The sequence below is a fragment of the Mirounga angustirostris genome, unplaced genomic scaffold, assembly GCF_029215605.1.
Source record: "Mirounga angustirostris isolate CCGP_5_RB_7025 unplaced genomic scaffold, mMirAng1.0.hap1 SCAF_5, whole genome shotgun sequence".
NCBI classification, from domain to species: domain Eukaryota; kingdom Metazoa; phylum Chordata; class Mammalia; order Carnivora; family Phocidae; genus Mirounga; species Mirounga angustirostris.
This window is the reverse complement of record NW_026991713.1, coordinates 123777616-123790760: the sequence shown is the minus strand read 5'-3', so window position 1 is coordinate 123790760 and position 13145 is coordinate 123777616. Positions and strand designations below refer to the sequence as shown.

The 13145-nt window shown below is 34.1% G+C and overlaps 1 protein-coding gene across 6 annotated transcripts in view; it reads right to left on the bottom strand.

Annotated features, from left to right (window-relative positions):
- The window catches only part of TRDMT1 (tRNA aspartic acid methyltransferase 1), a 59247-nt gene that overhangs the window by 24415 nt on the left and 21687 nt on the right, over positions 1-13145 (bottom strand). For 4 of the 6 annotated variants that reach the window (XR_008506049.2, XM_045874339.3, XM_045874340.3 and 1 more), the window contains exon 2: positions 8367-8476. The exons of the other annotated variants lie outside the window; for them this stretch is intronic. Coding sequence is in view for 1 of the 4 variants with exons in the window: in XM_045874339.3 (XP_045730295.1) it covers positions 8367-8476 (110 nt within the window). In the remaining 3 variants the exon portion in view is untranslated. The remainder of the gene's footprint in view (positions 1-8366; positions 8477-13145) is intronic. 6 annotated transcript variants of the gene reach the window in all.

Below are 13145 nucleotides of genomic sequence, written 5' to 3'. Positions count from 1 at the left end.
AGTTTTACCATGTAGCATGCTATTGGAGTGGGAGATATATGTGCATGTTTGTGTTTAAACAGAAATATAAACACACATACACACAAAGCCAGTAAATGACATATACATCTCTAGTAGAATGCATTTGTCCTAATTTTACTGAGAGATTAAACTTATTGGAAAACCCTGCAATTTGTCAAATATTTTCTAATACATAGTTTTGCTCTTTCCAATTATTAACATGTTGAATAACAGTAATAGAATTCCTAAGTACTAAATTACTATTATACTTTCCAAAACAAAATCCATTTTAGTTATGCTACATTATTCTTTTGATGTGCTTTTGATTATTTGGTCATATTTTACTTAGAATTACTGAGTTTATATTCATAAGATAATGATTTTCCTATTTTGTGGCTTATAGTAAGTATCCAATAAAAACTGAGTGGATATTTCCTACCATTTCCTGCTCTATGAACTCTGATGTTATCTTGTACATAAATATGACAATCAGATCTTTATTGAGGACTGTATTAATCATCATTATAAAGTACCTTTCTATGATTCTTAAATGTTCTTGTCTTGAAATCCATTCTAACTAATATCTATTCTGAAACTGTTATCATTTGTGACCATTTGCCTGGTATCTGTCCATTTTTTAGCTACAATATGTTGTTCATTCAACATTCAGAAAGTGATCCACCAACATTGTTGTCTGTGACAACAATGAACCAAGAAACAAGGTTTCTGCTCACGTGGTTTATATAGTAGTGACTAGTAATTCCTCATTTTCTACCTAGATGAATTACAGACTTTAGTTTTATTTTACTAGCTATTTTATACCTGAGGAGTTCTGCTCCTGGTTATAACCCTCTCTGTGATTTTTCAGGTCTGACTGTGGGCAGTTACATAGGCTTCATCCCACAGGCCTTGAGGGAAAGCTGCCCTTCCCACTCCAGAACTGGAACATGGTCAGCACATCAAGTCTCTGCAGGCCATTAGGGTCAAGGATTCAGGCGCCCTGGCCAGCACATTCTTCATATATTTGCATGTCTAGTTCTCTTTATCTGTGGCCTTGGGGAGAGGTCCACTGCACGCAGCTCTGCCAAGACCTCCTTATGGGAGAAGGTGGTGGAAATCTGGAAGACACTTCTCCCTACTCCGGCTGGTACTCAGCACTTTCCCTTCCTAGCCCTCCTCCCTTACAATTCCCCCTAAGACCGGAACTCCCCCACATCTGTGCTGACACACCCGCTGCGGCATGTGGAAATGGAGCAGGGGGTCCTGGCGTTTTCTCTTATTTTACATATGTGCTTATATCACCACAGTCAGTGATAAAGGCTTTACTCTTTTATTTTTGTCTTGCTGCTTTAGTTAGCTACTCTGTCCTTCCCAGCTCAGCTAAGCTCCTAGTAACATTCAATAATGTCCTAAAAATCCATAGCTTCATTTATCTTTCAAATACACATATTTTTTAAGTCTCACTTTCTTCTCCTACGTCAATCATGTTATTATTTCTACACTGCAAAGATTCACAACATTTTTACCCAGTTTTCTAACCATAATTTCTTTCCTGACATGGTAGCTTTATTCCTGGGCTCTCTTCTTGGATTCATCTCTTGCTTAGTTAGATTAAGTGAATGAGTCATTTTTTCAATAAGGGTCCACGAGTACTACAGTTCATGAATTGTTGTAGGTTTTATTTTAGGAATTTCTTCCCTCTATTTCTGTTAATATTTTTGTTCCATTTATTTTATTGTCTTCCCCAGAGATACTAATTATTTTTATTGTAGATCATTTTTGTCTTCATTAGTTATCATTTATTCTGCAACATTTGATCTGTATTTCTTTTCCGTTTTATTTTGCTTTCTTTTTCTCAAGCTCTGTTCTTCATGATTGTTTGCAGCACTGTCCACTTTACTTTTTGCTACACTGACCTTTCATTTCTATAATGGCTTTATTTTTCTCCTCTTTCTTTTTTCCCTGACCACTGATATTTTTCCAGTCCAATCACTGTCTTATCATTGCTTTTTGAGCTGGTGTATATATTTATTTGAGTTCTTGTTTTGAAGATACCATGTTTTATTTAATGCCTGAAGCTCATGGAGGCATGTATGTTTGAAATTTTCTTCGGCTTCTTAACATAATTTTCTGTTGGCTATTCTGTGTTTTGTTTACATTTCGTACCTTATTTTTAAAGTACAATATTAGTATAGCCTCAAACTGGTTCCTTTCTCATTATCATTCATTTCTTAATGGAGGCCACTTGAATCAAGGAGTTTGCTGAAAGATGAGATGAAATAGGTACTTTGTGGCCACACTGTTTCTGGGAAGGACCTGCACTAGCTTTAACCTAAGAGCACGCCTCTGTCCCTAACCCATGATCTTGCATTCAGGGCGAGCAGGAAGTCTGTTGCAGTTGCAATGGCACTTTCAGCTCAGGGATCTGGATTTTTCAAATCTCTCTTCTCCTGACTTAGAACAAACAACCGCCAGGTGTATTTGGTCTTCTCCCTTGCCATTTTCTCCTTCTTGATTCTGCACAAAATATGTAGAGGTTTGCCCGTGATTTTGCCATCCTCATTCAGTTCTGTCCCATTTCCACTGCATTGGACACTATTCTTCATAATTTTCTTTCTTGTTTTGGCTTATCTCTAAATCCTATTTTTATTAATGATGGTTTTCCATCCCCTTTTCCCTTCTTTTCTTATTTCTATTAGGAAAAGGGATAGGAAAAGGGATAGAGTTTTGGAATAGAAGTATCTTTTTTATGCCACATTGGATCAGAAATCCCAAAGAAAAGTGTTTACAAGCATATTGTAAACCCTAGAGTAGCCACTAAGAAAATAAAACAAATATAAATAAGGTATGCCTAATAAGCCATTAGTAGAGAATAATAAAATATTAATATATCAAAAGGCAGAAAAAGAGGGACAAACAAAAAACAGATTGGAAAAATAGAAAACAAGTAACAAGGGAGTAGAATTAAATCCAAAAATATTAATAACAAGATTAAATGTAAATGGTAAAACACTCCAGTTAAAAGGTAGACACTGTCAGCCTGAATAAAAAAGCAACACCCAACTAACTATACACTGTCTACTACAAATCTAATTTAAATACAAAGATAAAAATAGGATAAAATTTAAAGGATGGAAAAACATAAACATGTAAACATTAATCATAAGAAAGCAGACTAGCCATATTAATATCAGGAAAAGTAGAGTTCAGAACAAAAAATACTTCCTGGGGTTAAAAAGGGAAATTTCAAGGAGCATTATCAACAATAGCCCAACTATGGAAAAAGCCCAAGTGCCCATCAACTGATGAATGGATAAAGACGATCACACACACACACACACACACACACACACACACACAACCACACACACAATGGTATATCACTCAGCCATTGAGAAGAATGAAATGTTGCCATTTGTAACGATGTGGCTAGAACCAGAGTGTATTATACTAAGCGAAATAAGTCAGAGAAAGACAACATGATTTCACTCAGATGTGGAATTTAAGAAACAAAACAGAAGACGGGCCCCTGGGTGGCTCAGTCGTTGGGCGTCTGCCTTCGGCTCAGGTCATGATCCCAGAGTCCTGGGATCAAGCCCCACATCAGGCTCCCTGCTCGGCGGGAGGCCTGCTTCTCCCTCTCCCACTCCCCCTGCTTGTGTTCCCTCTCTCGCTGTGTCTCTCTCTGTCAAATAAATAAAATAAAAATCTTAAAAAAAAAAAAGAAAAAAAGAGGGTGCCTGGGTGGCTCAGTCGTTAAGTGGCTGCCTTCGGCTCAGGTCATGATCCCAGGGTCCTGGGATCGAGTCCCACATCGGGCTCCCTGCTCAGCGGGAAGCCTGCTTCTCCCTCTCCCATTCCCCCTGCTTGTGTTCCTGCTCTCGCTATGTCTCTCTCTGTCAAATAAATAAATAAAATCTTTAAAAAAAAACAAAACAAAACAAAACAGAAGAACGAGTGTATTATACTAAGCAAAATAAGTCAGTCAGAGAAAGACAATTTAATTTACAGCATTAAATAACATGATTTCACTCATATGTGGAATTTAAGAAACAAAACAGAAGAACATATGGGAGGTGGGAAAAGAGAGAGAGGACAACAAACCATAAGAGACTCTTAACAATAGAGAACAAACCAAGGGTTGATGGAGGGAGGTGGGCAGGAAATGGGCTAGATAGGTGATGTGTATTAAGGTGGGCACTTATGATGAGCACTGGGTGTTGTGATGAACCACTGAATTCTACTCCTGAAACCAGTATTACACTGTATGTTAACTAACTAGAATTTAAATAAAATCTGGGAAAAAAGGACATTATAATGATAGAGGGGTCATTCCATCAAAAAAATTATAAAGTGTAAATACTTAATAACAGAGCTTTAAGATAAAATGGAGCAAAAACTGACAACACTAAAGGAAGACACATTCACGACTGTGGTTGGAAATTACAGCACCCTTCTCTCAGCAACTGATAGAAAAAATCAGTAAGGATACAGAAAAATTGAACAACATTATCAACCAACTTGACCTGACTGACATTTACAGAGCATTCCACCCCATAAAAAAAGAATATATTCTTTTCAATACCATATAGAACATTCACTAGACCAAACTGAATTATGGGCCATAACACAAGTCTCAGCAATTTAAAATAACTGAAATTATACACAGTATGACCAAATAAAACAGAAATGAGAAATCAGTAACAGAAAGCTATCTGGAAAATATTATGAATATTTGGAAATTTAAACCCATACTTATAAATAACACATGGGCCAAAGAAGAAATCAGAAGGGAAATTGGAAAATATTTCTAACTATATGAAATCAACACAACATATGAAAATTTGTGGAATGTAGCCAAAACTTAGGAAAATCTACAGCATTAAATGTTTATATGAAAAAAAGGAAAACAATCTCAAGTAACTCATCTAAAGTCCCACTGCAAAAACTATTAAAAAACATAAATTAAATGCAAAGTAGAAAGAAATAATAAAGATGAGCAGAAATTAGTGAAGTAGTAAACAAATGGACAATAGATAATATCAATTGCATCCAAAGCTATTTACTTGAAAAGACCAATAAAATTGGTAAGCTTCCAGCTTCACTAGCATTTTACAAATTACTGACATCAGGAATGACCTACAGTACATCACTATAGAGTTCACATATAGAAAAAGGATATAAGGAAATATGAAAAAATCAAGCGAATACATTTGACAAATTAGATAAAATGGATAATTCCTTCAAGATCACAAATTTCTAAAACTAAATAAAAAATAAATAGGAAGCTTCACTAGTCTTTTAGCAATTAAATAAATTAAATTCATAGTTTAAAACCTTCCCACAAAGAAAACTTCAGGCCCAGATGGCCTCATTAACTAAATTCTATCAAACATTTATAGAGGAACTAATACTTGGTTTTCAAACTCTTCCAAAAAATATAAGGTTAATATAACCCTAATACTGAAACCATACTAAAACACTGAGGAGAAGTAACAAATCACCTATGAAGCTAAATGTAAAATACTTAACAAAATATTAGCAAATTGAAACCAGCATTACATAAAAAAGGTAATAGATCATGACCAAGTAGGATTTATCCTAGGAATGCAATATTGACCTAACATTCAAAAACAGAAATTGATATAATCACCATATTAAAAGAATAAAAGGGGAATGATATAATCATGTCAAAAGATGCAAGAAAGATAGCATTTGATAAAATTCAAAACCCATTCATTATAAAAATTCTCAAAAAATGTAATAAAAGGAAATTTCCTCAACTTGATAAAATACATCTATAAAAAGTCTACAACTAATATCATCCCAAACGGTAAATGACCGAATGTTTTGCCTCTAAGAACTGGAAGAAGGCAAGGATATCCAATGTAATCCTATTTAATCGACACTGTATAGAAGGTCCTAGACAATGCAATAAGACAAAAAAATAAGTCACACTGATTGGAAGGGAAAAGTAAAACTCTTTATTCTCAGACAATATGATTGTGTATGTAGAAAAAATCCTAAAAAAATCAAAGCTATCAGAATAAGTCAATATGACAAAGTCACAAGATAGAAGGTCAAACAAAAATATGTGTATTCCTATATGCTAGCAATAGGAAATAGTGGTAAAATAGTGGTTTTTTAAAATACCACTTACAATAGCATCAAAACCCACAAATATTTAGGGATAAATTAATTAACATATGTGCAAGATTTGTACAACAAATATTACAAAATATTACTGATATAAATTAAAGACTACCTAAATAGATGAAGAGAGATACCATGTTCATGGCCTGGAAGACTCAATTTTATTAAGATACCAATTCTTTTAAAACCAATCAGAATTCCAATCAAAATATCTTTTTGTAGAAATTGGCAAGGTTATTTGGAAATTTACACAGAAATGTAAAGTACAGTGTAGCCAAAATAATCTTGAAAGAAAAAACAACAGCAATTTGAGAACTTATGCTACCCAAATTCAATACATATTATAAAGCTATAATAATCAAAAGAGTGTGCTACTGGTGTAAGGAAAAACATACAGATACTACTGAAGAGAGAGTCCAGAAATAGACACACATTTATGACCTATTTTTTTTTATGAAAGTGTCAAGGAAATTGAGGAAAGGATAGTCATTTCAGAAAATGGTAAAAGAAAGAAAGAAAGAAAATGGTGCCAGGACAATGCTATATGCACTTGAAAAAAAAAATAAATGACTGCTACTTCAAACTACACCAAAAAGTAACTTTAAATGGGTCATCAACCTAAATGGAAAAGCCAAAACTATAAAATTTCCAGAAGAGGGGAAAATGGGGTAAACAAAAATTTTTTAGAACACACAGAAATGTGATCAAAAAACAAAGAAAGATAAATAACTTCTGCATTTTGATGAACACAGTTAAGGAAATGAAAAGACAAATTACTGAACTGGAGAAAATATTTGTTATATACATTTCTGACAGACAACTTGAATCCAGAAAACTTAAACAACTCTTACAATGAAATGATGATATTACAAACACACCAAATAATAAAAATTGGCAAAAAATTTCATTACAGAAGAAGACACAGAAATGCACAACATTTTTAGCCATCAGAGAAATGCAAATTAGAATCATCACACACAAAAGAATCAGAACAGCACAACAGGCTCACTAGAATGGCTAAAATTTAAAAAATTAACAATATCAAGTGCTGGTAAGGATGTGAAACAACTGAAACACTCAAACATTGATTATGGGAGTGTGAAATGGTATAAACACTCTGGAAAACAGGATTTTCTCATAAAATTAAAGAAACCTACTATATGACCCAGCAATTCCAATTCTAGGTATTCATCTACAAGAAATGAAAACAAAGGTCCACACAAAAACCCTTACATGAATGTTCACAGCAACAGTTTTGTATAGTCAAAAACTGGAAATAACCTAAATGTCTAACATCATGTGACTGGATATATACATTATAGTACATAATATTTCACCGTATAGAATATTACCCAGCAATAATAACAAAGAACAGACTACTGATACGCACAACGACATGGGTGAATTCAAAAAACATCGTGCTAAATGAGCAAGTTACATTCATGATTTTATTTGTGATATACTGGAAATGGAAAATTTAATCTGTAATGACAGAAAGCAGATCAGTCGTTGCCTGGGCATGGGACACTAAGGAACACTAGAGGGGATAGATGTTCTAAGTCTCGACTGTGGCGGTTACACACTTGTAGTCAAAACTCAAACTACACACAAATGAGTGCAGTTTATTATAAATAAATTATAGCTTCATGAGAAATTTGATGTAAAATGTTTCACAAGAAAATGGAGAAAAACACAATCTCATATTATTTAAAAAATAACAATGTACATCAGTGTTAAATACTTCTGCAGAGTTCATCAATGTACTTTTAACCTGTAATTTTGACAGGCTTGCTAAAATAAGAAGCATTCAATAAGTAATAGCCAGTGACTGCCTCTCTTGTTTTTACTCCTGTTATATATATATTGTGCATTACTATTGCTTGAAAGTAAAGAATTAAACAAAGTTTAATATCATTACAGAACCATGCATTTAGAAGTCAAGCATATTCTTACATTTCAATCTTTTGTCTCGGAGACCAAAATACTGACCTCTCTCATTCTCATTCTCTCAAACTGAAAATTAAAACTAAATAAGGGCCAAAAAGAGCATGCCATCTTCTTATAGATTATAAAATGTTGATTCCCTTCTAAACTTTTTCAGTTATATATGATTTATCCTCCAATGAAGACACCAGAAATCAGTATTTTACAGTGTTTTTCAATCATACTTTCCTTGCCATATACTTATTAAAACAATAAGCAACATTACTCACTTCGATTGTCTTGGCCAGTAACTGCGTGTGAGGAAAATTATACTTGTATACTTCATTAGCAACAGTGTTTACATCAATGGCAGCCACCACTTGTGCAGGTATACAGCTTTCTGTAATGATAAGTGGAATACCTTAAAATGTGAAGTCCTTAATATCAACTTGATCACTTTACAGAAAAGTCAAAATCCAGAATTTTGTAGTACACTTCCTCACATCCTCAATTATGTAGCTAGATCTCAGATTTCTAATGGACAACCAGGCCAGGGAGTTAGGCATGAAATGGAATATTTGCATACTTCTGGTTCATCTCTCTAAATAGCATTCTGATGCTAAAAATAAGATTTAAATGTTTTAGTCACTATCTGTTACATTTGCCTTCCTCACTCCATTAAGATGTACACTTATGAGTTAAATAGAAAGTTTTCCTAAGTTAAAACAAACCAAAAATAGAAAAGGGAAGTATATTTTTAAAAACCTATCACTTGGAACTCTATATAAATAAATTAACTACCATTTGCTCCTCACCTTCTAACATTAATACAAAGCTGCTTCCCAATATCACTAAAAATGCTTTTACATAAATTTTGGAAGGTTTTTAACAACAGTTTTATGGAGATATAATTCACATACCACAAAATTCACTTGTTTAAGGTTTAGGTAAGTTTTTAACTGAAATGAACAATTAATTGGTGTCCAAATATAAAAACTACATAGACTAAAAATTAAAAATCTTAACAGACCAGGACAGAAAGGAGTAAGGGAAATAATTTCAAGAGCATGCCTTCATTGCCCTTCTCTCTTGCTGCTAAAAAAAAAAAAATAATTCTGGGGGCACCTGGGTGGCTCAGTCATTAAGCATCTGCCTTCAGGTCAGGTCATGATCCCAGAGTCCTGGGATCGAGTTCCCACATTGGGCTCTCTGTTCAGCGGGTAACCTGCTTCTCCTTCTGCCTGTGCTCTCTCTCTCTCTCTCACTATCAAATAAATAAATAAAAGCTTAAAAAAAGAAAAAGAATTTAGATGTAAGGAGCTAGGGCTCATGTAGCAGGCACCAGAACTAAAACTCAGATCTCAGAAGATGGGGTAAAGAGGAAGGCTCACACACACACTCAGAAAATAATCACAACCATACACTGAGGCCTAAAAGAGATGATGTCCAAGACAAAACAAGGGCATAAATATCTCTAAGTAAATATTTGCTGAATGTCTACCAGGCTCAAGACACTCAGCTAGAACCAATTATCTCCTAGGTACCCTGCTGCCTTGTATGTAGGTCACTGGAAACTCTGAGGTCCAGTTAGTAATATCATAGGTAGCTGCCTCCAACTGAGTTTAGAATCAGTAACTAGTTATTTGCCTTAGTATAAAGTTATAAATAATACCTTTGTCAAAGGTATCAGAGAAATCTTGAAACATAAATCAAGAAGGCTTTTAAACAAATAAAAAAATTAGTATATAAGGATTATTTTGCAAAATCACAAACCTGTTATAATTCAGATCAAGAACTAAGTTACTACTAAGCATTGTATGAGAGCTCAGAATTACATAAATTTCATTGAATTATTTCACTGTTTTGTTAAATAAGGTATCTTGTCATTAGCATGATGAAGCCTGCTTGCATTTTATATGCAGCAATCTGGGACTGCCTGGAGTTGGTTAATATGACTTTTCTCTTTTTTCAGGCTGACTGACAATACACAGTGATGTGCCGAATCTGTACCACAATCAATAATTAATTTTATGTTCTTGTATTATGTGCCTGAAAGACATAAAAACTTACATAAATCAACTGCCAAGTTAATGTTTTATGTGGCTATCCAAGAACCAATGAACCAAAAATTCTTTCTCGGAAAATAACAGATTTTAAAAGTCAGTAAGCAAAAGCACTGTTGTTTATTGCATTATTTTAGAGTGTTATAAAATTAGGATCCAGTGCATGGCCTAAAAAGTTATTTCTGTGATGAGAAATGAATGTACTAAGATATTACTGACAATAATTCAACTTGCCTTTTCAAAACAGAATTGTTCTGGTGTACGGATGTGTTTCTAAGGAAAAAGTTAGATTTATAAATGACCATTTTAAAAAAGCAAATCTGGTTGTATGTAAGTGATGAGTCACTGAATTCTACTTCAGAAACCAATATTGTACTGTATGTTAACTGACGAAAATTTAAATAAAATGAATAAATAAGTAAATAAGCAAAACTGTCAATTCTGTCGAAATCTGAAATTGAGATCCAAAGACAAGTTGTCTTGATATTTTCTACTGTATACTTCAAATCTATAGCCTCCAAAAATCTTTGTCAAGCCATGTACACATATTTTGAAAATGTTTAACTAAAAATACCAAAGTGAATATAACTCAGAATTTTGCATAAATGAGCTCTACTACTTAAATCATGTAGGAGAGGTAATTCTTGCAGGGGAGAGGGAACCCATCAGGATCTTTTAGTAGCATGGAGGGTAGGGATGTGTTTTCAGCACTGTGATCTACTGCTCTACCTGGATGTTATTCATGATATTTCAGTTATTACTCTGATTGCATATTTATCAACAGGAAGCATGGGTATAAAAGGTACGACACTCTAGTTAGAGAAATGCATATAAATGATGTTAAAAGATTGTCAGATTGGATCTACAAGGAAAAGACAAGGGGTATCATGCTCCTGTTTAACCAACTGAGCTACCCAGGCGCCCCATATTCCTGTTTACATGAGGACTGAATTTAAAAAGGCAGAGTTAGTTATACCAAGAGAGACCTTCTAGGGAGATGCAAGAAATGTCACCAACAATACATGCGTAATTCCTGCTCTCACGTATGGCTCTTATTGAAGTAGGCAAGAATCAAACACACACACACATACCATATTTGAATAGCAATAATTTTCCTTCTTTTTCTGATCACTCTTTCTGGAAAAGTTGTAGGGAAAAACTGGTTGGTAGTAGTGAAAGGGTACAAGTTTACACTCTTATCTGCCTTTCCTAACCAAATAAATCAGAAAGTTTAATTGTGCATAGTTATTAAGGTGGGGAAAAATTCAATTTTTAAAAATGTAAATATAAAATTAACCAACCCATTTTGAAATAAGGAAAGTAGCTTATTTTTTTCCTTCTTTTTCTTCTTTATCATTTATTTTCTGATTTGTATCTCAGATAGGTGAGTAATTACTTGAATGAGCTCATTATGACCATACCTGAGATACCTAATCAGGTATGTTAACACTGACATCTAGTTGTGAAATGGAAGATCAGTGGACCATATCCCATGTCTATTTTCCTTCATTCAAAATGACAGCTTAAGAATAAAAGTACTAAGCAAAAGCAGATCTGAAAGGATTCTGAATTTAAAATGATTGCTAAATGTTTTATCCCTATTGGCAAAGTATATTTCTTTTTTTAAAGATTCTTGCTTTTCAAAACTTGCAAATAAATTATTTCTCTGAATTAAATAAAATTTAAAATAAGTTTCAAAATTCATCCAATTTCCTTAGAAAATCGCCTTAGAAGTTTAGCTAACAGTAAACAACAAAAAAACTTACTTTGGGTCAAGACATACACTAGATCGTTCTTTCTAAGATCTAACTAAATACAAGGGCCCATCAACCAGAGAGTGGACAGAAACTGCTTGAGATATGTGTACAGACCAGAGCTGGGAAGTGGCACCAGAGAAAAAGGTACCAAATTAATGTTTAAAAAGGAGCACACTGAATTTACATGGAAAGGAAAATAAAGATCCTATGCTAGATAATACAATGCAATTTGGAGAAGAGGAGGATTGCCTCCTCCATTTTGAGGAGGACATTGAGAAAGAACAAAGGTATAAGAAAGAAGAAGAACATGATAGTTTGCGCTTTCTGGCCTTTTTACTATTGGTTTGTTTCTACTATTGAAAAAGAAACGTAATGGCTGGCACTCTAATTACCATGTTAATCCATGAAGAGAAGGGCCACTTTACAGAGCTAGCGAAGCAAAGAACTGGAAGGAGTTGAGGTCCTGAAGGATTTCATGGAATCACCATAGCAGCCCTAGATTACTATGTCTAGACTCACTTTTTTTTTTTTTTAAGATTTATTTATTTTAGAGAGAGAGTGAGAGAGGGAGAGAATCTCAAGCAGACTCACCGCTGAGCACACAGCCCTAAACGGGGCTCTATTCACGACCCTGAGATCACGACCTGAGCTGAAATCAGAGCCACCAAGCGCTCCTAGACTTACTTTATGTGAGAAAGAAACAAACTTCTACCTTCTTTAGTCACTATTATTTTGGATGTCTCTATTATTGACATTTGACATTGGATGTCTCTATTATTGACATTTGAACCTAATGCTAACAGATGCATGAACCTAATCCTAACAGTTCCTCAGTTGTTTAGATGGCTGTGTGTGTGTGTATGTGTGTGTGTGTCTGTGTGTGTCTGAGCATGTGGTGAGAAGAGAATTTCAGGTTCAATTCCTGTTTAGACCGGATCAATATAACTCAAAAAACATTTATTGAGTGATGTGTGCCAAGCATTTTGCTAGACTCACAGGGATGGATATATAAAGTTTATATTTAGGGAGGTCAGGGGAGTTTTACAATTAAAGCAACATTGTTTTTCTCTAAGGTACAAGAATTCCTCCTTTAATATAAAAGATGAAAAAAAATATAAAAGGTGATTTCCCCCCAAATTTTCCTTACGAAGTGAATTTCTACCAAGCAAATACTTTCTTCATTATTTTTAAATTTTTATTATTGAAGTATAGTTGACATACAATATTAGCTTCAGGTGTATACATAGTG